Consider the following 27,499-nt stretch of genomic DNA (forward strand, 5'->3'; position numbering starts at 1 on the left):
TGACATATAAATGTGAATGTTACTTTATTGTTCAAGGAAACAATACTAGATAAGAGATTAAACCCTTGTTGTGAAAACTGCACTTTAGTTTAGATATTCATTTGTGACGGATGTAGATACGTGTGTGTGAGAGAGAGGATGGGGGAGGTAAGAAAGGGAGAGAGAGACAGTACTTGAAACATACAATAAAAATACTGGTATGATTTTTTTTTCTTCAGGTTTATTCATATATTTATACACTTTTTCTCACCAGATAATATACAACGCTACACTGCATAGAGATATATCCATATGAAATTTTAATCAAATCCCCATCTTTGAATAATACAGAAATTGTGAAGATATCTCTTCCCCATCTTAACAAAATGAACCCCTCCTTTATTCTCAGTCACATTGTAAGCCTGTTGACAGACTACAAGATTGACAAAGCCCATGTACAATTCAACTATGCAAGGGAGTGAAGGGACATATTCTAGATTTAGAAGACAAAATTAAGGGATGTGGCATGAATTTTTTTTTATATAGGAGTTGGCCCAGGAAATTTCTGTTACAACTCTGGACTATAAATTGTATATAAAAAAAATCATCACATCTAAACACAAACGAACATAGGTGTATATCACAAGCGAATGAAAACTGAATGGCTAAATTGAGATGAAGATGAACTACACGTATACACTTCTTCTGGATCAAACTTTCTCATGCAAATTGAGACTGAACACGAGAATCTTTGGTTTTTAATTACATATCATGCAACTTAATGTTTAGTAAACAAAGAAAAATATTCCAGTATGAAAGAAACATGTGTCAGACAACAACAATCTCTAAGATAATATCTCATTCAAGAACAAATTCTTCTTGAAATTCAGGCAAACTATGGGTCCAATTCTGTTGCTTCGACAAATGTCCTTTCAGATCAGGAATTTTAAAAGTATAAATAAATACTACATTCTTCAAATTGGCAACACGGTGGCAAATTTGAAATCGGTTTAAAAACAAAAATCAGAATGCTTGCCTAGTGATATCATTTCCATTCAGCTGTTTTCATTTCTCTTATATGTATGAAATGATATGAACGGGTATTAAAAATGTCAGTGACGCATGCTTGATGAAAATACTGATTTCATTAGAAATCAAACACTTTGAAATGGCCCTCATCATCTCTGCATCATAAAAATCACACAAAAATACAGTGACACAAACATCGGAAAAGAAACAAATATTAAAATTAAAACAATAAGAAAATATAAAGAGCAAATAATGTTAAAAAGGCATGAAAAAGACATTGAATTTGCTTTAAAATAAATTCTGTTTACTGAATTTGAAGACTTATCACACAAAGTGTTAGGATGGTTAGAGTAATGCAAGTTAGTTGTTCCTGAGTTTGATGTAATGGGACTTCTAAGACAATTAAATGTGATCAATATATGAAACCTGTGTTTGCCTATTTTTATTATCAAGTAGGTAGTAATATTTCCATTCCTATTTGTCAAATTTTCCTAATAACAAAACCTGGGTGGTATTTCCCAAAGATCCTAAGCTGAACTTATCTCCGAGTTGGATTTAACAATTATGGAAAGCTGTTAGCATTTTTGAAAATATTTCATAAAATCTACCGTTTTAAAAGGCATAAAATGTTGATTTAAATCATTCATATTTTCTATTATAAAGGAGATTTCACGTTCTTGATGTGAAGTTTATAAAAATTCTAAAATACTTGAATTTTTGCTATTGAATATATCTTTGTTAAGGCTACAAATTGCTCTCCATAATGTTTAAGTCCAACTTAGAGATAAGTTCAACTTTAAGATTTTTGTGAAAACACCCCCATATCTCTTATCCTCATACTGTACATTGTGCACACATCCACATACTGGATCCTATCTCATCCCATACCTAATGTCTAATGTATGAACATGCACTACACAATATTATTTACAATAATTTACAAAATACTTGTAAAATATAATTATACATCTTGATATCTCTTCCCTATCTTCCGTACATGTTGTTTATAATGCAAAAGAGAAAATGTCAGGGTGACTACCGGTACATATCTTTGAATATTCCAGCCGTCAATTCACAATCATGACTCAGAGGTGAGGTGATCCAGACCATGTTTAATGGGAGAGCCATGAATAATATTGTCATAATTTAAGAGCGTATTCATCAATTTCTTGTTATTGTTAGTCACTCAAATCTGGCTGTAAAAATGGTAAAATAATGTTGAAAATACAGAAACGGTAAATATGCATCAAGTAGAAATACGGTTACATGTAAATTAAAGGCGTGGATCATGGGAACAACTGAACAATAAATACATGGATAATAGTATGATGTTCTTTATAAGTTAGGTACGTAGCTTAAAACCAGATTTTTGTGAGTGCAACGTGAGAAAGATTCAATTTATTGCAAGGATATATGAATAAGATTTACATCTTTTTTTTAAATACAAAGATTGGCTCTTTGATTTCATCCAGCCATTAACAAGCTAGTTTATTTCCAAAATAGCAATAACCATCGTGCTTCTTGTATCTAGATTTCTCACATGACAATATACGCATGATTTTTAATAAGATCAATATCTTGCTTCTAGAGGACCAGAATATAGATGTCCTTCATATTGACCATAAAACAGTGACTTCATAGTGCATTTTTTTTTTTTTACTAGATTAGCTGGATGGGATTGAAAATGAAAATACAGTCAAACCTGTCTTAGTAGCCACCTGTCCATAACGACCACCTGTCTACAGCGGTCACCTTTGTCTACCTCTAAGAAGAAATGTGTGTTATAGACCTGTTATAGCGGCCAGTATTCCCACCTCCCTTGGGTGGCCTTAATAGACAGGTTTGACTGTACATTAGGCCGATCCATGGCAACAGGTGCAGATAGGATTGTTTTAATAATCCTAATCAATTATGCCACTTTCTCTGGGTCGAACAGTCTTTATAGGATGGACAAAATGTGGAGAATCAGAGGAAATATGGAGTTGTCGTCCTGGCTGGAATCACGCGTTCGCTGTCTGGAACGTTGCGGAATAGTTTAGCCTCTCGGGTCGTGGCGTCGTTGAATGCGAGTATCGAGGCGATGTTTCCACAACGGTAGCAGTAGTTGGGGGCGCTCCACACCGTTACTAGCTTATCGTCAAACATGTACTTGTATCCTTCTTGCACCAGCTGGTGAGCTCTGCATATTAGCTTCAGGTTGTTGATGTGAACAAACTGAATAAAGAAGGCAAAAATGTAAATACAAGTTGGTGAGTAATAAGTTATGCATTAATCATACACCTGTGACCTCTTTGCACCAACTGTTTTGTTTGTTTGATGATGATTGTTGTACCCGACAATTAAGAATGCATGTATACATGCTTGTAAGTAAGCAATCATGGGACCAACGGCTTTAAGTCCTCTCTGAGGGACTTGGGTAATCAGGAATAATGCCTTACCAAAGGGCAAAAGAGCATTGACTTGGTTTCGAACCCTGGACCTCCCGGTTACAAGACCACTGCTCTACCACTGAGCCATTACGCCTCCTAGCTCTCCACATTTGCTTTAAACTCTCAAAACTCAAATGATCAGGAATTTTCTAAATTATAAATACAAATTTTGTATGATTCAAGACTACAAAAGGAAAACTTTATTCTCTTCTCAAAAACTGTTTTCAATACTGACCTCATTAGTGACCTTTGACCCAAACAGCCAGCCTGCTCCCCTCGGACTGATGGCCCATGTTTCCACGTTGTCAGGGTCCGACCAGACGAGATGTGAAGACTACACAGTCAAGGAGAATCAACATTGAACATCAAACATTGTCATTTATTAACCAACGCGATAAAATAAGTGTGTGATATCATATCAAAATTAGTATCAACTAATATCAAGTAAATTATACATTCATACACTATTTCTACAATCGACCTGCGCCATATTTATTGCGAACCTCAAAGGATGATGACACATAGCAGAGCAGATAAAATACAGGGGTGGTATTCTGAACATTGTTGTAAGTTTTGTGTTATCTTTTGTTGTATCTTCCAGAGATAACACAGCGCTAATATTGTTGTAAGTTGGTATTCTGAACATCATTTTATCCCTGTGTTATCTCTTGAAGGACCGCCTCTATCTTATCTTTGACCACTGTTGACACGCCCATATGTATGGACCCTACCAATCAAAATCTGTGTTATATAAACATGATAAGTAGGTCAACCAATAGGAATACTTTATGCCATATCTGAAGATGCACCTAGCTCTTGGGCGTAATTAGTTTTTTGAGTGCTTATTACGCGCATCATCATTTTGCGCTGTTGAATGTGGATCATGAAGACAAATCACGCTTTCACTACATTGGTTAAGATGAGAGCATTAAAATCGTCATATCCTAGCATGTAATATCTTAAAAAGTTCTCATCTGTGATGTTTCCGGTCAACACAAAATCTTCTTCTAACTCATCATTGACACAAAGTTGGTTCTGGGCAAGAAATATTGCCGCCATTATGTCACCACGAAAGATACAACAACCCCCTACCTGTTGTAAATATTGTTGTAAATACCATGCAAGATAAGATAAGATAAAAGATACAACAACTTTCAGAATACCAATTATCTCGACATATTATCTCTCGTGCGCATATGCAAATGAGGATTAAACGCCACTTTATTAATAATACGCACAATTACAAGTGCACCAAACTATGAGCGCAGGCGCGGCCAATGAGATGAGAGAAAAGATACAACAAAAGATAACACAAAAGTTACAACAGTGTTCAGAATACCAACTTTATCTTATCTCCAAAGATACAACAATATTAGAGATAACACAGGGTTCAGAATACCGCCCCAGATTTCTCATTTATATGAAATCAAATCAGTTGTCCAATACCTCAAATATGTTTGAAATTCTTAAGAATCATACTTCCACAGAGATGCCAACCTTCTTCAACAAAAACTAGATGGAATTCGACTGCGCGCAGTCGAAAATGATGCCTCCGTCATAGAGCAATTTTACCAACCAAAACAGAAGAAATTTTTCAAATTCAAGTTCATTTGTAATCCATTAACAGGTTCTCAAAATATCGTGATTACAAGCTATTTTTGCATACATAATGAGCCATGACCTTTGACCTCATGACCCAAGAATCTACTCGGTTCATTGGCTCTGCAAGATACATACATGATCTAAGTTTGGCAGGAATCCATCAATCTGTTCTAATGATAATGCGATCACAAGCCATTTTTGCATACATAATGAGCCACGTGACCTTTGACCTCATGACCCCAAAATCTAATCAGTTCATCGGCTCTGCAAGTAACATACATGACTAAAGTTTGGCAGGAATCCATCAATCTGTTCTTGAGATAACGTGATCACGAGCTGTTTTTGCATATATAATGAGCCCTGTGACCTTTGACCTTTGACCTCGTGACCCCAAACTCTAATCAGTTCTTTGGCTCTGCAAGATAAATACATGACCAAAGTTTGGCAGGAATCCATCAATCTGTTCTTCAGATAACGCGATCACGAGCCGTTTATGCTTACATAATGAGCCCTGTGACCTTTGACCTTTGACCTCGTGACCCCAAAATCTAATCAGTTCATCGGCTCTGCAAAATAAATACATGACTAAAGTTTGGCAGGGATCCATCGATCGGTTCTTCAGATAACGCGATCACGAGCTGTTTTTGCATACATAATGAGCCCTGTGACCTTTGACCTCGTGACCCCAAAATCTAATCAGTTCATCGGCTCTGCAAGATACATACATGACCAAAGTTTGGCAGGAATCCAGCAATTGGTTCTTCAGATAACGCGATCACGAGAACGGGACGTACGGACGTACGGACGGAAACTCGGACGGACGTACGGACGGACGGACAACCCGAAAACATAATGCCTCCGGCTACTTCGTAACGGAGGCATAAAAAGTATTCTTAAGAGCAAAAAACAGTATTTTAGGACAAAAAACAGTATTCTTGAAAAAGTCTCTCAACTTAACATATCGCCCAATCGAGCAGCTTAAAAAACCCGGCAGTACCACGTATACATACCCGGATAGGAGTGCGACGTGCATACATTACACGTGGGTTGTTCGCAATGTGCGCAGTTTGGGGCCCGTATCACCATCCTGCGTGCATCATTTGAAGATGTAGGTGCATAATACACTTACGACACAAAGCCCATGATCAGAAATTAAGACAAACGTCATAAAAAAAAATTTAAATTTTTTTTTAAAAAACGTAACAAAACATACAAAAAACGTACTGCCGTATTGATAGCGAAAAAACGGAACAAATACGGCAAAAACGGAACAGTTGGCATCTCTGCTTCCATGTATCACCCATTCCCATCGATGTAATCTTTACTTTTCGTATTTCAAACCTCAAGAATATTCTTTTTCTGGTCAGATTTGTCTGACAAATACACAGTAATACTGAGTTTGTAAAGGATATCACAAAATGCTCCTTTGTGTGGTATTTCCTGGGCACGTTCTATCATTCTGATCTGATCGATGGTTTTGACGTCTGGTGACAGGCCTCCGTGCACACATAGAACCTGTTCATCTATGATCTAATAAAGACAGAAAGAAAATAAAAGAATAAGTGAGCAACTTATTGTAAGGTTGATCAAGCTCTTCTATCTCTATCAAACACTCATAAAGAGTACCCCTTTACTCCTCTCAATGCATGCTTTTGTCTGTCTGTCTGTCTGTCTGTCTGTCTCCCTCCCTCCTAGTGTGGTACGGTATGTCACTGAAACAGCTCCCGTAGGACTTTTGTGCCAAAATTGGATTCATTGGGGTCAAAGCTATCAAAAATTGATGGGGTTTAAATTTTCCAGAAGACACCAAATTTCCCTATTGCGCTCTATATAAGCCATTTTGGCGCCCAATATGGACCCCCCAGGAAATGAAGGAGGGGTCTGAAAATTTGAACCCCATCATTTTTGGCCAATTGGAACCCTTTTGAAGCCAAAACAGCAACAAAAAAAATCCAAAAAATCCAAAAAAAAAAATCAATTTGGGCCAAAAAATCCTACAGGATTACATACCATACCGCACTATCCCTTTCTCTATTTTTCTCTGTCTATGCCTTTTTTCTCTTATTGATTACAGTTACAGCATTCGATTTGTGTACTACCTTATCATGTGTAATATTTAATTGGATTTAATTACAATTTTCTCAAAATATAACTGAAAACATGCAAAAATATATATATTGGACTCCATTCTATAATTCATATAATTCATTTAACCCACATTGCAATATAATAATTGATTAGGTACTTACTGCAGCAATGGTAAGAAGATCAAAGACTTTGGTACAGTATCTCCATGCATTGGCATTGCCGTATTTCGTCTGACATTCGTCTACAACACAATGACATTAAAGATAAAGTTAAGTACTGGTCATGTGATTGCATTGTGAAAGAAAAGGTGTGGAATGGATCAGAAAAAATTGATCATGTAGCATGTGTAAGTATTGGTGTGTACTGCAACGTTCTGGAGTCCTCAAAATAATAATAAATTTGGCCCAGTCTTGGTAAAATAACAAGCACTGCACACAGAAAGATGTATATGGAACCACACAAATGGTGTCGGGCCTACTTAAAGTACCTTGATTCCCTTATCTTTCTATGCTCATTACTCAGCCAGTATACATTTTCTACCAAAACTGTTTGGCAAATGATATTTACATGTATTTGTAATTTGAACATTCAGTGTAAGTTTTGTTTGTTCTGTAAGAATTCATTTTCTTTTTTTTACCCAAACTCAATTTTATTTTTAACAAAATGGACTTCACAAATCAACATATCTGTTGATGAATACTTGAAGACAAGAATGGGCGCATGTGAGAAGAGGTATGCTGCCAGTACCCCTTTGAGTCTTTGCTGAGGTTAAGGCAAAGTGAAGAATATGCCACTGAGATATTAAACAGCAACTGAACCATAAGCCTCCAAAAGGAGGAATGAAAATATCACGATGACTGCAGGTACTGCTTTCATGCGTTATCAATTATATTAAAGTGTATGCAATAAACTTAAATCGATTTATATAGCTATGCTTAGAATAGAAAACTGAATGGCGATTTTATTTCTGAGGTAAGAAGAAAATAAAATAGCCTTATAGCAAGGTATAGCGTACAATTGCGAGAGGGAAGTACCAAGAAAAATATATCTTAGTCATTAACATAATGAATATATATTATTGCCCAAAAGAGTATTTTTTCTTACCTATTTTCATTGAATGATTGTGACAAGATCTGATCTATTTTTGATGGATAAAGTTGAATTTTTATTCAGATCTTTATTGTTCTATATCTATGACTCCTTAGATTGATCAATACAGTTCTGTGAACATATAAACTTTATCCATCAAGAATAAATCATACTGTCACAACCATTTCAAGAAAAAAGAGGTAACCAAAATTTATTCAACTTTGTGGGCAACAGTGTACCATTATCATTAATTTCCCCATAAAGGGAGCTTCTTTAGGAATCTTTTCCAGGGTTGTACCGTAAATCTCTGTGTATAAGGCGCACTTTTTTTCCGTCTGGAAAAATCGAAAGTCGGGGGTGCGCCTAATACACAAGTACAGGATATTTTGAGTTCTCAAAATGCTACTTTTTAATGGTTTCCGAAAATCTCTGTGTCTCAACATGAATTACATAATGCAAATAAAGAATAGGATCTACTATTTGAAGTTAAACTACGTTCCTAATTTGAAGGGAAGAGAGTTTTTTTTTTTTTTTTTTTTCCACTTGCGATAAATTATGCCCCTTCACAAAGCACTTTGCCGGCGGAAGCTCTCCCATGTCTCCAGCTCACTTACCTGTATCATGCAGCTCACTTACACGGGGGATATCGAATCACCACTCAAAAACTAGCCTGTCTAAATTTCGGTTTGGACTCGGGAGGAAAATTTTTCTGTCATCTTTAGTTTTAAAAACAACATTGTTACTATTCTTTTTTACTTTGACTTTTTGACTGTAAAGTCATAATAAATAAAAAGTCCTTCCCAATTCCCTGCATCATGGCTTTGGTTTCCAAACGGGACTGCACAATTTGCCGATTAAGTTTGTGTCGGCTGAAAAGCAAACCCAAAAGGAAAAAAAAACGATTTTTTTTTTTTTTTTTTTTTTTTTGAATCTCAAAAATAGGGGTGCGCCTTATACACAGGTGCGCCTTATACACAGAGTTTTACGATATTCAGCGATAGATTGATTACTTGAACTCACCATAGAATCCATAGACCTGTGTAATTTGTCTGCTCTCGTGGTTCCCACGTAGCAGAACAATACGGTCCGGGAACTTAGCTTTGAGTGTGAGTAACCGGGTGAATGTCTCTAAGCTGTAGTACCCTCTGTCTACAAAGTCTCCCTGCAACAAAAAAACAATGAGACTCATGGAGTATTTCAAAATGACACCCTGAATTGGAATTCTTTTCGAACCTGTGTCGTGGTCTGATGGATACATCGTTGGCTGTGGATCACATGGTTTGTGATTAAGAGTCTTGCGGCAGAATTAATGTCCTTCGACATAAGGACTATATAAACCTAGAGCCAAGTCCAAGGGTAGAAACTATCATATTGTCAGTCTGGAGCTAGACGGGCGTCAAACAATATCATTTTATCAAAACCTAATGCCCCTTTGGCTCCAAATGGATGATATTAGTATAAAAACAAACCTACACATTCTTCAATCCCTTATTACTAAATTTTGGGTAAATTTTCATTAAAATTACATGCAGAATTCACTTGGATTTTTAAAACAAGATTCCACTAACAAGAGGATTAAAAAAAAAAAATTGTTACCATAAAAATGTAGCTTGTATCTGGGATCTGACCTCCTGTCCTGAACAGCTCTTCCAAGTCATAAAACTGCAAAAAAAGAAGGAGAAAAAACTTATACAACAATAAAATTGTAAATTGGTAAAGGTGAGTGTAAATTAAAGAGATAGAAAGATAGCAGATGGGTGAATTTGATAAATCTAAAGAAGACAAAGGCATTTAAAAAGCGTTTTTTACCGCTACTCGAAAAGAAAAAAGGCACAACATCTTAAAGCCAGTTCTTCTTATAACGATACATTAAACGAGGGGGAGGAGGAGGAGGAGGAGGAGGGAGGAGGAGGAGGAGGAGGAGGAGGAGGAGGAGAGAGGAGGAAGGAGGAGGAGGAGGGAGGAGGAAGGAGGAGGAGGGGGAGGAGGGGAAGGAGGAGGGGGAGGAGGGGGAGGGGGAGGGGGAGGGGGAGGGGGAGGGGGAGGGGGAGGGGGAGGGGGAGGGGAGGGGAGGAGGGGGAGGGGGAGGGGGAGGGGGAGGAGGAGGAGGAGGAGGAGGAGGAGGAGGAGGAGGAGGAGGAGGAAGGAGGTGGAAGAAAGCAACAAATCTAAGAATACTACTCAAGTACATCAAATTACCTGGCCATGTATATCTCCACACACTGTCACTGGAGTTGATACCGGCTGAACGTTGCATTCTTCTAACTGCAGGTCACACACCAAGTCACATAATTTCTAGGAGATGAAAAGTAGAGAAATATTTTTATTTGGAAGGCATGAAGTACATACAGGAGGAGCATGTGTAGTACACACATACAGAGGCATATATATCAAGGTAGACCAAATGCTCCAGACTCTGATATCGACGATTATTCCAACTGACTCACTGAATGCCTCTATGCAGAGACTGAAGTACATCGTACAGGTGAGGCAATACACTTTGCATGATTGCTAATCTCATCATGTGCACTAACTTCAAGAAAAAAGCGGACAGATTAGATTAGCTGAAAGTTAAGTCCTTATGTTTTTATATTTTACAATGATTTTCAACATTTTTGTTTATAGTTTATATAAAATTTGACTTATTTTCTTTCTACTCATCATTTTTAAGACTAGATAACTTGTGCATGTGGCAAGGATTACCATCTGTGTATAGGGAAGATTGACAAATATTGTCAATTTTACTAAAGAATTCCCCACACCAGATGGGTAGGATGAGAGAAGCCAGTTAAAGAAAAGTCAATTTCCCAGAGACTCTCTATAGACATTAAGTTCTCAAATATATTGATGAGATTGGAAAACAAAAAGTTAAGCTCAAAGTAAAGTAGCAATGGCTTCTTACAAGGAGCTTTCAAGGCTGAAAGGGGTGCTCAAAATGTACATGATAAACCGCCGAGTTGCCAATTGGCGTTTGATTAATTATACAATGTCTACTTCCCAATCTTCTATCAGATTTTACTTGAACTTAACCTGATATGATCCTCTCATTTTTAATTTCATACCTTTGTATTGGGCAACCTGATGCCCGAGTTGAGCGGACTTTTCCTTTTGTTTCATCTCCGTACAACAGAATTTACTACAATTAATGCTTAGGCCTATCCTAATTTGTGCATTGCAATAACAAATAAAACATGCAGTTGGTGCATCAATTGAACAGTTAATAATACTTTCAAATAGACCTCTATTCTAAACATCCTGACCATTTGTCCTTTCACATTTTCATTCTATCTGAATTTTGAAACCTGTGCCTGATTTTGAGGGGACTGGCAGGCATTTTACTTAATAGTAGTAGCAGCACACGGACATGTCATTGATTAGACCGAAAGCTTCAGTCTCTATACCGTCGGTTGTTCCACTGAGACTACGTCTGGCTCCACTAGACCTCCGGTTATAGAGACTGAACGATCGCCTATGCCAGCCTATGTTGAAGATATCACGGCTAGATTTTAGCCGTTAGGCCCCTCCCACAAACATGAACAAACTTGCCACGGCCGTATTGTTATGCCCCCAAAATCCCCCAAAATGTCATTTTACCTCGTGCATATCCAATTTTACATTAGGCCTAGGCTATAATACATCGGTTCCACTTACTAACTTGATTGAAATAATCCGTTTAATGGTCCCTTTTAAGGAAATTATGGGTCAAAATCGACATCCATGTTGAAAATCTTGCAAGCCGTGTTTTAAACTCTCGCTGCCGTCAATCTCATCCCTTCTAGTCTACGCCGAAGGCAAAAATGATTATGAAGCAAAAACTGTGATAACGCCATTACGAACGTGTAGATGGCGCACAGTTTTTCCTTCATAATCATTTTGCCTTCGGCGTAGAGTAGAAGGGATGAGATTGACGGCAGCAAGAGTTTAACACGGCTTGCAAGATTTTCAACATGGATGTCGATTTTGACCCATAATTTCCTTAAAAGGGACCATTAAACGGATTATTTCAATCAAGTTAGTAAGTGGAACCGATGTATTATAGCCTAGGCCTAATGTAAAATTGGATATGCACGAGGTAAAATGACATTTTGGGGGATTTTGGGGGCATAACAATACGGCCGTGGCAAGTTTGTTCATGTTTGTGGGAGGGGCCTAACGGCTAAAATCTAGCCGTGATATCTTCAACATGGGCTGGCATAGGCGATCGTTCTGTCTCTATAACCGGAGGTCTAGTGGAGCCAGACGTAGTCTCAGTGGAACAACCGACGGTATAGAGACTGAAGCTTTCGGTCTAGTCATTGATCAGGTTCTTGATTTAGCAATTTAGCGGCGACTCGAGTCCAAGATTGAAACATTTTCAATGTGATATTTACTCACGACAGTTCTGTTGTAAAAGAATATTTACAAGTTGCTTGTGATGCTCAAATGACATTATGTATTGAATGTCTCAATCTTAAACTTTACCTTTCGTCCTACATCAACTCAATCGCCACTGCACTGCACTGCACTGCACTGCACTATCGCATTATCAAGGCAGTTGCTGAGCTGAGCTGATCGCTGAGCGGCGCACAGCGTTAGTGTAACTGTAAGTGCCAATGCATGAAAACCACGGCTTCGCAAACCACGGAAAAGATTTGTGGTTTATATTTAAAATAACACAAATGATAAATATTTAGCTAGTTTCTAAGAGTGTCCGTACATACCTTCAAGTCATTTTCTGGAAGATATTTGCACTGCTTCGCAATCTCTATCCATCTATCGAGGTTCGATGTTTCTGCCATTTTGAATGAATCTGTGAGTCATGAGCTAAGAACCGGAAGTTGATGATTCTTGTTATGTATGCGCTACATGCACGGTGGCTGCATCGAGGGGATGGGAGCCAAAGGAGGGCTAGGGGTGGCGGTGGTGGTGGTGGTGGGGGGGGGGGGGGGGGGGGGTATTTACGTCATAGCCATTCAGTTAGAACAAGAAGTGAAAGAAATAAATAAATAAAAGAAGAAAAGGAGATTGAAAAAAAAGAGAGAGAGGGAGATTAAAACATTTAATTAAAACAAATATGTACATACTGCAGATCCTCCGGGCCCCCCCCCCCCCCGAAAAAAAAAAAAAATTGAGAGAGAACCATAACATATTGAACTTTGCAAGAATCAAATGACAAATGAATGACAAATGAATGTCAAGGTAATGTCAAGAATTTTATCAATTGCCTGTCAATCTACCCCCTTTCTTTCATCATCGTCGTCATCATCATCATTGTCATCATCATCATCATCATCTTCATCATCATCATACTGACATTTCTGGATTGAATTTAATCTATAAGTTATGTGCATGAAATCTAAATTTCGATCAGGAACTTCAATTGCCTGTCAATCTACCCCCTTTCTTTCATCATCATCGTCATCATCATCGTCATCATCATCATCATCATCATATCGACATTTCTGGATTGAATTTAATCTATAAGTAATGTGCATGAAATCTAAATTTCGATAAGGAATGTATGTGGATATAATAAATCAGATGTGCATAATTACTATACACCATCATTGCAGTCACTTTTTTTAATACCGTTTACATTTAAGCTGAAAAACACATATAAGCAAATGAATACATCTGAAGACATCGTGTACTTATAAAATATTTATTCAAAACTTTCCCTCATTTCATTTCCTTTCCTTATATACAACATACATAAATAATAAACATGCAAAGTAAAAGGAGACTTCGCATAGCAGCACGTAATATACACGTTTTTATCAATTAACAAACAAGTATAAACATGATGACTTTTAAAAGTACTTTGATCTATAAAAACATCCAGGTCATATATATGTGAATGATTCAAAACCAAATAATTAAATAAAACAGAAAAAAAAGAAGGAAAAAAAAAGAACATAGGTAAACATGATACATGAATTGGCCACTAAACGATAGTTAGATATCTTGATCAAACCTGATCACATAAATGTGTTGGTCCTCTGCATTTAATGTGGTAAGAGCATTGGTTATTTGATTTAGTGGTCACACCACTAAATCATCGCAAGCTAGAAGTAAACAAATATATACCGGTAGTACATGTAGTTATCATTATCAGAAGAGGATGACTGAGCCTTTAGTAAAATTGTGTTTTTGAAGAAATCTTTGCAGAAAAAAAACAATTGCAATAACTACAATCTGTGTTTTGATAGTTTACAAAATAAATATAGGATATAGGTTGCATATATGTTCTGACAGGCAAATGGTTCTATCTGTACAATCTATAAATACTTTTCTATGGTATTTGAATACCTGATAAACAGAATATTGTATTTCACCATTGGGCATACAACCTGAACTGTCATTATATCTCCCAAACCTAGGCCTAGCTGTCTCATAAAACTTGATATAATACCTTAGATTAATATAGCACCATTATCCATTCTAATTAAATGCTCAAGGCGCTTCAAAATATTAGGGAACACATTACATCATGACAAAGGAATCGTGTACATTTACATATACATAAGAAAGGAAACAATACAAAAATGAAAGCATGTATAAACACAAAATTGAACAAATGGGGTTTAAGGTTGCTCTTAAAAGACGTTGAAGAATCAGAGTTCTTCAGCTCCTATCAATATTAAATGCTAAATTTCTATGACAAATTTGCTCTCAGCCAATCAAATGCCACGATTTCAGTAGCTTATAGCATTTATTTGATAACAACTTTTGTGAAACAGGGCCTAGAACCTGAGCCATTAATGAAGATAAAGAGACCTACAAGAATCATAATACACATACATAGGTACATACAAGATACAAGATATTTTATTTGGTCTTTACAAACATGATAGTTACATAGAAACTTGGTTTCCACTGGCGTTACAATAATAATCAAGAAAATACATAATTACAAGAAATGAATATATCACGTTTATAGAAATAGAGGAAATAAGGAACAAATACATATGCAAAAGATAATGCATGGTTTCCCAAAATTCAGGAATCATTAAAAATAGAGAATCTCTGTTCTTGCCTTTATAAAGAATTTAGAAGTATACAACGCCACCCTTTATAGAAAGTAATCCACGAAGGATTGAATCTGGTTTCAAAGTGGACGTAATATTCAAATTGTGTTTTTGAAGAAATCTTTGCAGAACAAATGTCCAAGTGCGATAACTACCATCTGTTTTTTGATAGTTTACAAAATAAATATAGGATATTGGATGCATACCCTTTATAGAAAGTACTTCTATTTATGGCTAAAATCCACGAAAAATTAAACCTGGTTTCAAAGTGGATGTAATATTCAAGATATGGAATTGTCAGAGCTGTGCTGCCAAGGTGGAGTATGCAGTTAGACATGTATGAAAGGAAGTTGGTTGATAGAAGGATGTTGGTTGATGAAAGGATGTGTGCGTTTGTGCATCTGTGCGTCTGTGTGTGATGATGTATGTAGTCTGTTTGTTTATTTTAAATCTTTAAATGTTTTTCACTTTTTCTTTTTTTGGGATACCATGTTACAAGCATTTTGCGTTTCGGTATTCCTAACCATACCGGGTAATTTTATTTACTGTTTTGAATTGATATACTGTTATTGTTTTCATTGATATTATTTAATGGTTGAATCAATGAATACAAATACAAAATACAAGAACACTTGTTGAGGTGTCGCCGAGTGACTTTGTCCTCCGCACCCTGGACCTTAAACAGAAAGTACTGTTCGCCTCGGAGGAAAAGGGAGCAGCAATCTGCTATGGCAGCACGCAGGTCCACAAGATGGCATGGAGAGCAATCTCCACCGGTCTCCAGGATGCTGTTATCCAGCATGAGCTCAGATCAACTCTGCAGCAAGATGTCTAGGATGAGGAGCTCCTGGAGGTATTGACTACTGCAGTTGCCCATGAGAGCGAGTGGCAACAAAAGTTAAAACCCCACCAAGCTTGAGTTGCTGCTGCTGTCATCACAGAACCGACACAACCGACACATTCTGACCCTTAACAAACAAGTAAGCCAGAGACATTGGACTTGAAAGAATTGACAAATAGCATACAACAGATTGTCAAGGCGTAGCTCAGTGCGCTGATGGCTCAACAGAGAGGACCAAGAGCTGGTAGGAGAGAGAGGGGCAGCGAGGCATGCCAGCAGCAAGGACAAGGGGAGAGCTGTCGCCACTGTTTTTGCTGTGGAAGCTCCGAACACTATGCCAGGGGCTGCCACTTAAGGAGGCAGGGAAACGGGGTAGGGTTACTCGGGAGGGACAACCAGTAACCTCAGACCCGTCACAGTCCCTACCTACCATCAACACGACAACAATCAATCCCAAGACGAGGACGAGGATGGTGAAACTGGTAGGAAAGCAATGCATTGTATCTCTGGTCCTGAATGATACTCCTGTGGAAGTCTTGTGGGACACAGAGGGGCACAAGTCTCGATAATATCATCAGATTAGCTGCGACGGTGCATACCAAAAGCCCAAGTACTACCGATTTCAGCTAACCTGGATGGAGAAGAGTTTGCGTCTGCGTGACTTCATTACTATACTACTAAATGAACCATTTTTTCTGTTAACTGTCGGCATATGGTTAAGTGTATGTGTGTGTCTGTGTGTTAGGGTGTATATGTGTCTGTGTGTGACCTCGCCTGACCAAGGCGAGATTCTTGAGATTCAAGGATAAAGTAAAAATCCAGTAGAATGCTAAACAACTAAAGGGATCTAAAATTGTAATCTTGGATGAGTTGCCACTCCTAATAAGGAAGGAAAGAAGTGCCCAGATGCCGGCGTTAAAGGTAGCGAGACACGTGGGAATTTTTTTTTTTTGCCTCGCAGACCCTTATCATTTCTCCTAACAGATCCTCCGTGCTCAGGACAGGTTCCGCCAGGGAGGGCCAAATATTTGTATGTAAGATATATAGAATTGTCATTCATTTGCATTATTTTGTACAAACATGGCTTGACCTAAATGGCTAGATTACTTTTCTAGCGATGATTTGTGAACCATGATAGTAATTGCCCGTAACGTATATGTATAGCTTTTGATGTAATTGTGTGTGTGTGTATGAATGAATATGTGTAAATGTGTAAATGAATATGTTATGGTAAAATAATCTTTCCATTAATATATAGTTTTCTCTCTGGTGGGGACCTTCAGCTTCCCCTCTCCCAGAAATCCTACCCCATCAGCATGATGACGACGGAATAAGCGTAAATGCGAACCCTGTCGACGCGTGGTATGAATATACTAATGACACTGGAACCCAAACGTCAGACCCTGAGGACCACATCGCCAAATTAATGGACAGATGCCGTATTTCTATCAAACAAATCCCGGACTCAACACGCACTGAGGCCTGCAGCAAGACTCAGGTCTACTTTCACACGTTAAAAAGTAGAGAAAGTGTTTCAATGGTTATTTTGGGTGTGGCCTGTGTTACCATCCTGGAAAACTTGTAGACAGAACTGTGAAGTATCCTATTGATGTGTGTGATTATGAAGATAGGGATAATGACATGCAGGATGATATGGCTCAATCCATGCAGGAAGGAAGAACGATGAGAGGATTCAAGGGTTCAAGTGCCTTTAGTAACTTAGATTATTTTCCAATTGCTTGGGGATTCCCTGCAGATTTTATGCATTGTTTACTGTTGGAAGTTGTAAGACAAATAGCAGACTTATGGTTTTCATCACCAGCTGGCGATCCATACTATATCGGGCCTCCCAGAATACTGTCTTTGTTAGATGAACGACTCAAGTCAATTAAATCTCCTAGCTTTGTTGCCAGAGCCTCATGTCCAATGTCAGAGCGAAAATTTTGGAAGGCCACTGAATGGTACATGTGGTTGCTTTTTTATAGTTTACCATGTCTGAGCGGCATTTTGCCAAATATTTATATGAATCATTGGGTCATTCTTGTTCAAGCTTCCTCTCTGCTTGTGCATCAATGCAAAATACTTTGTGTTTCAATGGTTATTTTGGGTGTGGCCTGTGTTACCATCCTGGAAAACTTGTAGACAGAGTTGTGAAATATCCTATTGATGTGTGTGATTAGGAAGATAGGGATAATAATGACATGCAGGATGATATGGCTCAATCCATGTAGGAAGGAAGAACGATAAGAGGAGTCAAGGGTCAATCCAAGTGCCTTTATTAACTTAGATTATTTTCCAATAGCTTGGGGATTCCCTGCAGATTTTATGCATTGTTTACTGTTGGAAGTTGTAAGACAAATAGCAGACTTATGGTTTTCATCACCAGCTGGTGATCCATACTATATCGGGTCTCCCAGAATACTGTCTTTGTTAGACGAACGACTCGAGTCAATTAAACCTCCTAGCTTTGTTGCCAGAGCACCAAGTTCAATGTCAGAGCGAAAATTTTGGAAGGCCACTGAATGGTACATGTGGTTGCTTTTTTATAGTTTACCATGTCTGAGCGGCATTTTGCCAGATATTTATATGAATGATTGGTTGTTACTACAGAAATGTATTTCTCCTGATGATTGAAACACAAGTGATATACTGATAGTTTCATTTGTAGGCAGAATGCAGATCTTGTATGGATCTGCAGCCATGTCATTTAATTTGAATTCTTTAACACATTTACCCAAAAGTGTCAGCATGTGGGTATGTCCCTTATGGACACGCTCATGTTTTCCATTTGAGTCGTTTAACTGGCGCATTAAACACCAGTTGCAAGGGTACAGAGGAATTATTACACAAACTATGCTTACGTTTTTAATTTTGCAGAATCTTCCTCACTGGATAGACATTTATTCAACGTCTCCTATTCCAAGTGATTTCTCTAACGTAATGCTAAATAAAAGAAAAATTGAAGACAGAATGACTGCAAATTTTGGGGATGTGTTTGTCCTGGGCATTGGCAAGCTTCGTGATCTCTCTGCACATAAAACTGATGCTCTTCAAAGAACTGATTATTTTGTTAGGGAACGTAATGAGGTTCAGGAGTTCAAAAGAATGTATAAGAATGGAATGTCCTTTTACACTATTACATACAAGGCCCAAAGTATTCATAGAAATAATAGTCTTGTGTTACTTCAGAATCAGGGAGTAGGAGAATTGCAGAGTATACTCAGTTATAATCAGCAGTGTATCATGATTGTAAAGTTTTTGGCTATAATGGAAGAGTCCCCATTTGTAGACATGCACACACCGGCTGCAACTCGCATTTGAGAATATAAAATGGCTTTGAACCGGAGATCCAGGCCTTGTATGCAAATGAACCTGAGTGTGGCAGAGCAGCAGAAGAAGGAACATTACAGAGACTTGTTGAAGACCCCGACAGGTAGCTTGCCGGACCCTGATGGACTTATACAAGGATGGGAGTCTGAGGCAACAGCCATCACTAAGTGGCCACCGACAATGGCATTCGAGATAGGTTCCTATCTTCAAAATATTGATGACATCCCTCTTTGAAAGAGACTGATTTCTGATTATAAGGATAACCATCCGGCTGGATGAAGGAAGTCAAATTCCATCAGATCACCCCCAGACAGCAAGTTCTGCTTTCTTTGCACGAAGTGCACACCATCTCAACGTGTTCGTGACATTCCGTGGAGTTTGTGGATTGCTGTGGAGAAACAGAGTGGAGTGGTGCATAGTGCTTTTTGCCAGTGTTTTGCTGGGTGAGTTAGCCCGCATTCTTTTTATAAAGCTTTAAAAAATCATTGAAATTGTATGTGAATTACAACCCATTAATCACATGTACATATTACACTGCAGGTACCTGATTTGAAGCAAAACCAAGAGGGTTTTTTTCTCTGAAGTTGGGCAATAACATTTCATTAATTAACTTGGCTTTTAATTTATTATCGATTACAGGTACAGTTCAACATGCAACCATGTAGCTGCTCTGCTCTTCAAGATTGACTTCGCATGGCGTCATGGGCTCACCAATCCAGCCTGCACTTCAAGGGAGTGTGAGTGGTCAGTATTTGCAGGCAAGAATGTGGTAGACTGTGCACAGTTTCATGACCTGGACCAAGCATCAGTTTTCGAGACAAGGTATTTTCATAATTTTTTAAGATAAATTAACCCAAAATAAACAAAATTGAGATGCATGGTGCAGTGTATTAATTGTGTCTTCATGCACCATCATTGTATGTATTTTTATACAGCTTTGAATTCTGGTATATTAGACAATGATTATTTGTTGGATTTTATATCTATTCAATACTTGTCAAACTTTGGTATCATTATAGTAATATTTGTTTTATCACTTGGTGTGTGTATTAGAAAAAAATATCAATCAATGAAATACAGAATAATATTTATACATGTAAATTCAAATTTTTGTTATATTAAACAATAATTTGCCAATGAAGAAAAACATAAGTTTATGAGATGATCCAGAGAACGATTTCATGAGTTAAGTTCTAAAAATGCATTATTATCTCTAAAAATTATTTTCTTTTTCTTTTCCAGCTTCATCTCCCAGAGCTGAAGGACACAACACCACCACACATCGCCTCTTTTCACCGTTGAGCAGCAGATCGATGACAGGGAAGTCAACTCTGAAGTCCTTGACGGAAGAATTCAGCTCGACCTCCCCAAAAGCCAGCTGCTTCCAGTTTGTCAACGTCACCGCCAACAAGCAGCCTAAAGTTCCCGAGGTCGCAGCTGAGGAAGAGGTTTCTTCGCTAAACCTACCGCTACCACTCCCAGCCTACGCTTCACATTTCTTTTCGGGGGAGGATTTCCTCAGGGAACTGCCTATCTACACAACAGACATGACAAGACTGATTGAACGAATGACACGTGGACAAGCAGACAACAATGACTGGCACCTTTACCGGCATGGACGGATCACCGGCTCCACTGCTCATGCTGTCCTGACAAGAGGAAGAAAGTTGGCAGCAAGCGATGGAGCAGGGCCGTCCACCACAGCACCTTCAAATCTTGCCAATCGTATATTAGGTCGCGAGGTGGTGTCTGCATCGATCCCTGCCTTGAAGTATGGGAGGGAAATGGAAGGAGAGGCCAGAGCAGCCTACGTCATCACTTAGCTAAAAAATCTTCTCTCTACTTTGTTTATGAACTTTAAAATCCAGGAGGCAATTTTCTTCTTTTCTTAGAATGTTGTACTTTCTATCTGATTTAAAATCATAAACAAACAATTACTGTCTGTGTGCAAACAAGGATAACAAGGAAGTTTTCTTCCGTAAGATGTTTTGTTGCTGTCATAAGTTTATGCCATGCACAGACCAGTTATCAACTGGTGCAACTGGAAATATGCAACAGACCACCAGTCACACCAAATTTCCGCTTAATATGCATCATGGACCAGTTAGAATCAACTGGAACCAGTTGAATTTAACTGGTTCCGGTTGAAGTTATCTGGAACCAGTTGGAAATTTCAACTGGTGGTAACTGGTTTTTCCTTCTGGGTGGGCCGGGACATGGTTTTTGATCACCTTTAGTGATAGTTCCATTTTCTCTCTTTTAATCCTTGATGCAGGTCAAGGATCTGGAGATATCATTGATGGTGGAGGATCTGGATCTCCAGACGAAACGCTGTGAGGGTTGGCCAGTCAATCAAAATGGAGTCCAGAATGACGTAACAATCTCCTTAGATGCTAGGCGTTTAGACACAACTCCGGAAAAAAGCTCATCGATGAGCCGAAAAAAAATAGGAAAGAACTCTTACGTGAGAACATGGCTACAGCAATAAAAAATTGCCAAAGTGCAAAGTACAGAATTAAATTGCGAGAAGTACAAATTTTAGCTGAACTATGAATGTATATTGAGCATACTCTATCACCATCATGCAGAAGCTTCCAAAAGCAATTTGATCTTGGTCTTTGTAATATCGATATAGACCTGCAGCTTTTGGATCTAGGTGTAGATACTAAAAGCAAAGAATACAGCTTCAAGGCTAGGAATATATGCCAAAGCTTGATGCATGTCTTGATCCTCAGTAGGATCTGCTTGTCTGTACCACTCTTACAAGATTTGTGACATCCCTGAAAATTAAACTTGCTGCTAACCTACACCTGCAGGATACCGTCAAAGTTGCTGAGTATCATGGAGTGGTACAAATCTGAGAACTAAAGAAATGAGTTGAAGAAACACCTTGAGCACGGCTTACAAAGTAACTGAAATCAATCAACAAATTATGGAATTGGCTGTGCACCAATGCTCAATGCTAATACCCAAAGGGCAACTCTAAAGCAGACATCTGCAGGCTTTGGAAAAATTGTCAGATGTTAATGGCAAATTTTGTGCTATCATAAAGGGGCATGGATGTTGCAAACAGTGCACCATGTGGTATCCATCAGATGGAAAACTAGACCCTGTTCAATTCTATGATAATTCTGTGAACACCAAGTGTAAAGGAGACTTAGCAGCTGGTGTACAATTCATGTTGGAAAGAGCACTTGGCCATAAAAAATGACAAAACTAGTGGCACGCTGAGCTTCGTCTAATTAGTTTTCAAGAATCGTTGAGGCGTTCCATCCAGGATCTTGAAGACATCGTCACATGACCGATTGCCGTAATGAGTGATTACGGGGCATCATCCTTCCGACACAAGTCTCCAGGGATCGATTCATCGTAGAAACCATGTCGGTATTTGATCTTCTGATATAGCAACAAATATTAGCAAATACCAAACAAAAGGCCTTTTGTATTGGATAACTTCAGATAAAGAACTGGAAACAGGAAGTTAACTTCAGACGGGAGTCCACTCGTTGTTAATTGAGTAATTAATTGACAGCACTAATATTTACATATATGTGTAATAACAGATTCTTATGAATACCGGTATAGTTGTGTTTTATATTTCAAAGTTAAATCGTTACCAAAGTTCAAACTGTAACCAAGAGAACATACTGTTGAATTTAGATACTGATTTAGTTTTAATTAAACATTCTTTAAAACTCATGTATCAGAGTCTTCTTGGCTATTTTGTTGTATCCTTGAAAAATCTTGACAATAAAATTGTCTCTCTTTGAATGCCAATGCCAGAAATATTCAAAACGCTCAAGTGATTGTGAACGAGGAAATGGCCGTGCACCAAAAAACATAATTTCAAACAGCTCATCAATATGTTAGACCTGAAATGACCTCAATGCAAGCAAGCACATGCATATTACTAGGTAAACCATCTGCAAGTAATGCATTATACAATGTACTAGGTTATCATGGAAGTTCTAGAAAACAACAGGGGAGGGATCAAAATAAGCTTTGAAGGGCACTTATACGTAAAGAAGAGAACCCATTCAGATAGGAAAGTTAGATGGCAGCCTTTCTGCTTTTTCCCATTTATACAAATCATTTTGTTGCAGTTTGATGTTAGTTCTTCATGATAAGCCAATTGCTCTTCTTCTGGTGACCCAGTTCTTGTTTGGGTCCACAAACTATCAGAACATTCAAGATAGCTTATATCGGCATTTCCTTCTTGCCTTGTAAATTACATGGACACGCATATTTTAAGTCACCTCGCACTTGCGATAGACATTCGTAGTCTCCATGGTTTGTTTTTCCGAGACGTCCAATCACGGCGTTCAATAGCCTCATGTTTTTACCTAGATGCGTGATTTTTCACCACTCTTCTGTTTGTACTCAATAGAGACACACGTTATTACAGGACACAGTCATTGCAATGCATCACTCCATACTTACTTTGTAGCGTACGACCTTTGCAACTTTTTATTCTCCGCGTTTCAAATCGTCCGCGTTCGGATTTCTTCTTCGCTGGACTGTATACCGCGAATCTTTATTTGTTTCACTCGCCGAGTAGGCTATATTCTTCAGTTCACGCTCGTGCTAGCCAGAGGCAGCCATTTTGTTTTCTTGACACATCACGTTGTTTGTACATATATTTCCGGTAGATTCGTCGAAACCTCCGACAAACTTTTAGTCTAGGATATAGTATTGCTGTGTTGTATATATTGATAGCGTATTTTCTCGCTGAACATTTTCGTCGACGAGACATAGTTTTGGACCAAGTTAGTTCTTTTCAGCTACGTTCGTCGAGAAGACAACTTATAAGTTCTAGTTTAAATCACTTCAAGTTTACCTGTTTACTTAGACTGATCGGTGAGTACAAACTACAACCTTCTTTTTTCTCACGTCTTTATAATTGAACCTACGCTTTGTAGAGACACAAAGGAACCAAGATGAAGGTTGTGCATTTTGACTGTTTAAAACCATGTGATGGAGACAAGCCTAATAAATGGAAGACACCTCCTACTAGATGAGAAGATGCTGGAAATGATGCCAGAGAGATAGATAGAGCCCAACTCTGAAGAGGTTGATTATGATTCAATGCCCGACGTGACTGTAAATAAGAGACAAGAAGTTACTAGACGCTATCCACTAAGGAAAAGAAGACCCACACGTTTCTTTTATTAAACAATGGTTTTGTGGAAATAAACTGTACTATAAGCATCGTAACTTATAAAATCTTGTTTATATTTATTCTACACATATCAGATGAAGAGCTACGTCCGGAAGACGATCGGAATACAACAGAGGCCTGCATCTTATAGGTGCAGGTACTGCCAGTACCGCTCTACAATTCAGGAACTATTACGCCTGCACGAATTGGAAGTCCACAGGTAAAAGAGTGGACCACACACGCTACCTACAGCCCCAAGGTACAGGAGGCACCACCGACATCAGGAACTTCTGCCCGGGCGCCTACCAACCCCAACTAGGTCTCCAATCACCTAGTCCATAAAACCAAGGCGAAGCGTTACTCTGGTGCTATTCGAGGAATTTCCGGCTATCATATCGCCGCTAGCTTCCCCTACCAAGCTAGACTCCGAACCCCACATCGTGGAGGAAATCTGGGAGGAACTAAACACAGTCAACAATGCCACCCAGGTGGAACTCGATGTAGGAAACAGGGAAACTCAAACCGACCCCACTCCTACTGTTAATGATCTATTTCAATCAGGAATGGCTGCCATAAAGAAGAGAGGAACCATCGTGAGCGACATAAGGAGCCACACAGCTGGACAGGAGATTATCCACACCGTAGAAACAGTTGAACTTCTGGATGGAACGAAATACAACCGTTGCTCCTACACAACATGGAACGTGCACTTATATATTCTTAATTTTTCATCGCCCTAGATTACCTATCACAAATAAATTCTAATTCTTAAATCTACTCAGTGGTGTTACAATGTCGTATCGCAGTATCGTATCAAGAAGGATAATGAAGACATTCAAGCCGTCTGTGATACAATTGAAAAAATGGTCAACCCATTCCAAGAAACCAATCTCCAGCAGTATCGTATCAAGAAGGATAATGAGGACGTTCAAGCAGTCTGTGATACAATTGAAAAAATGGTCAACCCATTCCAAGAAACCAATCTCCAGCAGTATCGTATCAAGAAGGATAATGAGGACATTCAAGCAGTCTGTAATACAATTGAAAGAATGGTCAACCCATTCGAAGAAACCAGTGAATGTTTGTTGCACATATCATCTGGGATTGTTGCTACAGAAGAAATAAAGAATGATTTTCTACTTGCTCATAGCCGCGGTCAATGTCAAACAGAAGAATACTTTCAAGACAGACAATCAAACAAACTATCAACAGAGACACAAAGACTAAGGGAGGAGGATCGGATTAGTAACTCCAGAAGTTCCGACCACAGATGGGTACCGTCTCATCATCTTAGAACAGCCATACAGCACCAGTGTGCAACCATGCATGGCTGGGAAGAGTGATTCAGCAGCAGCAGTCAAAGATCTCCTGCAGTATCGTATCAAGAAGGATAATGAAGACATTCAAGCCGTCTGTGATATAATGAAACAATGGTCAACCCATTCAAAGAAACCAGTGATTGTTTGTTGCACGTATCATCCAGCAGTGTTGCTACAGAAGAAGTCAAGAATGGTTCGCTACTTAGTCATAGCCACGGTCAATGTCAAACAGAAGAATATTTCAAGACAGACTTCAGTCAGGGACCAAAGACCTCTTCACAACAATCAAACAAAAAGGACTAAAAATATTCACAACAATGAAGAAGAAAGAAGCATAAAAAAGCAATGTAAACAGGCAAAAACATCGGCAGATAAGAGTATGTTGGCCAAAATGCTCATTGCTTCCTGAAGTCGAGACATTGACCTACAAGATTTGATGAAGCACAAACTAACATCATATACTTTGGCCTTGGCAACAGACGAAGGGAACTTAGTCAATACAAACAAAGCTTCTTTGCTTCGACATTTTGAAGTAAAATGTGTGCAAACTTCATATGAACCATTTATCCTGAAAGAAACAGTTTGGGTAGTTGATGGAATGGCACTCATTCAACAAATTGGTGGACGCATTTCGTCATTAATGACCTTTGGAAATCTCGCAGAATGTATCCTCAAATAGCTTATAGGTTTGGCTACTTATCTGTATGCCAACTCAATCCACTTCGCAATTGACCAGTACCCATCTGTTTCAATAAAATTAGGAGACGCTCATTCAGCAAATTTGTGGACACATGTCGTCAGTGATGACCTTTGGAAATCTCGCAGAATGTCTCCTCAATAGCTTATAGGTTTGGCTACTTATTTGTACGCCAACTCAATCCACTTTGTAACTGACCAGTAACCATCTGTTTCAATAAAATGAGGAGAGCGAGGCAAACTAACTAAATATGTTCTCTTTAAACAAAGAATAAAAAGGCAGGTAATGATATTCCAGAAGTCATTATGGATGGCACGATTATTACTCAAGTATCAAATATTAACTTTTTAGGTATCAAAATAAGTGAATTCTTATCTTAGAAACCACATATTGATGATCTTTGATCTTGTACTTATGTATACTTATATCTTTATGTGTCATTATCATACAAATGCCTTTGCTAGATATTTTCAATGATCTTTTAGGCACAAATGCCTCTTAACACTTGTATTTCACCTGTCAATGCGCAGATTTTCATCAATTTCTTCCCAAAACTAGAATCAGTCAAAATTCCTTACGTTGTAATAGAATAGGTTATGGAATGACCTGGACAATTTATGTCATGTCTGCAGTATGACCACCATGATTGGGATCTCTTCTTCTGTACAGTGGGTATGTGCAGTTTGAATGAAACGTACATGTATGTTGTCTAAATTCCTTTGGGTCAGCTGAATTATCTCTTGTCATTATTGTAGTAGGAATTGCCCCCACCCTCCTACAAGCTATTACAAGCTCATACAAGCTCCTAACACAAGGGGGCGCCATTGGTCTTCATGCACTGGCAAGGCAGACAAGCTCCTAACACAAGAGGGCGCCATTGGTCTTCGTGCACTGGCAAGACAGATTGAGAACTAGACACTGACTGATACCA

General features: G+C 38.4%; 1 protein-coding gene across 1 annotated transcript; it reads right to left on the reverse strand.

The window, feature by feature from the left end:
* Positions 1-203: 203 nt before the first annotated feature.
* On the reverse strand, positions 204-13,053 carry LOC586442 (serine/threonine-protein phosphatase 6 catalytic subunit). Its single transcript, XM_030988964.1, has 8 exons — positions 12,917-13,053; positions 10,416-10,511; positions 9,813-9,878; positions 9,237-9,378; positions 7,289-7,368; positions 6,452-6,569; positions 3,673-3,764; positions 204-3,222 (listed from the first exon to the last, which is right to left on the reverse strand). Exons 1-8 carry the CDS (start codon positions 12,992-12,994, stop codon positions 2,974-2,976), a joined length of 921 nt encoding a protein of 306 aa, XP_030844824.1. The 5' UTR covers positions 12,995-13,053; the 3' UTR covers positions 204-2,973.
* Positions 13,054-27,499: the final 14,446 nt, after the last annotated feature.

The sequence above is a fragment of the Strongylocentrotus purpuratus genome, unplaced genomic scaffold, assembly GCF_000002235.5.
Source record: "Strongylocentrotus purpuratus isolate Spur 01 unplaced genomic scaffold, Spur_5.0 spur5_contig_841, whole genome shotgun sequence".
Classification (NCBI taxonomy): Eukaryota; Metazoa; Echinodermata; class Echinoidea; order Camarodonta; family Strongylocentrotidae; genus Strongylocentrotus; species Strongylocentrotus purpuratus.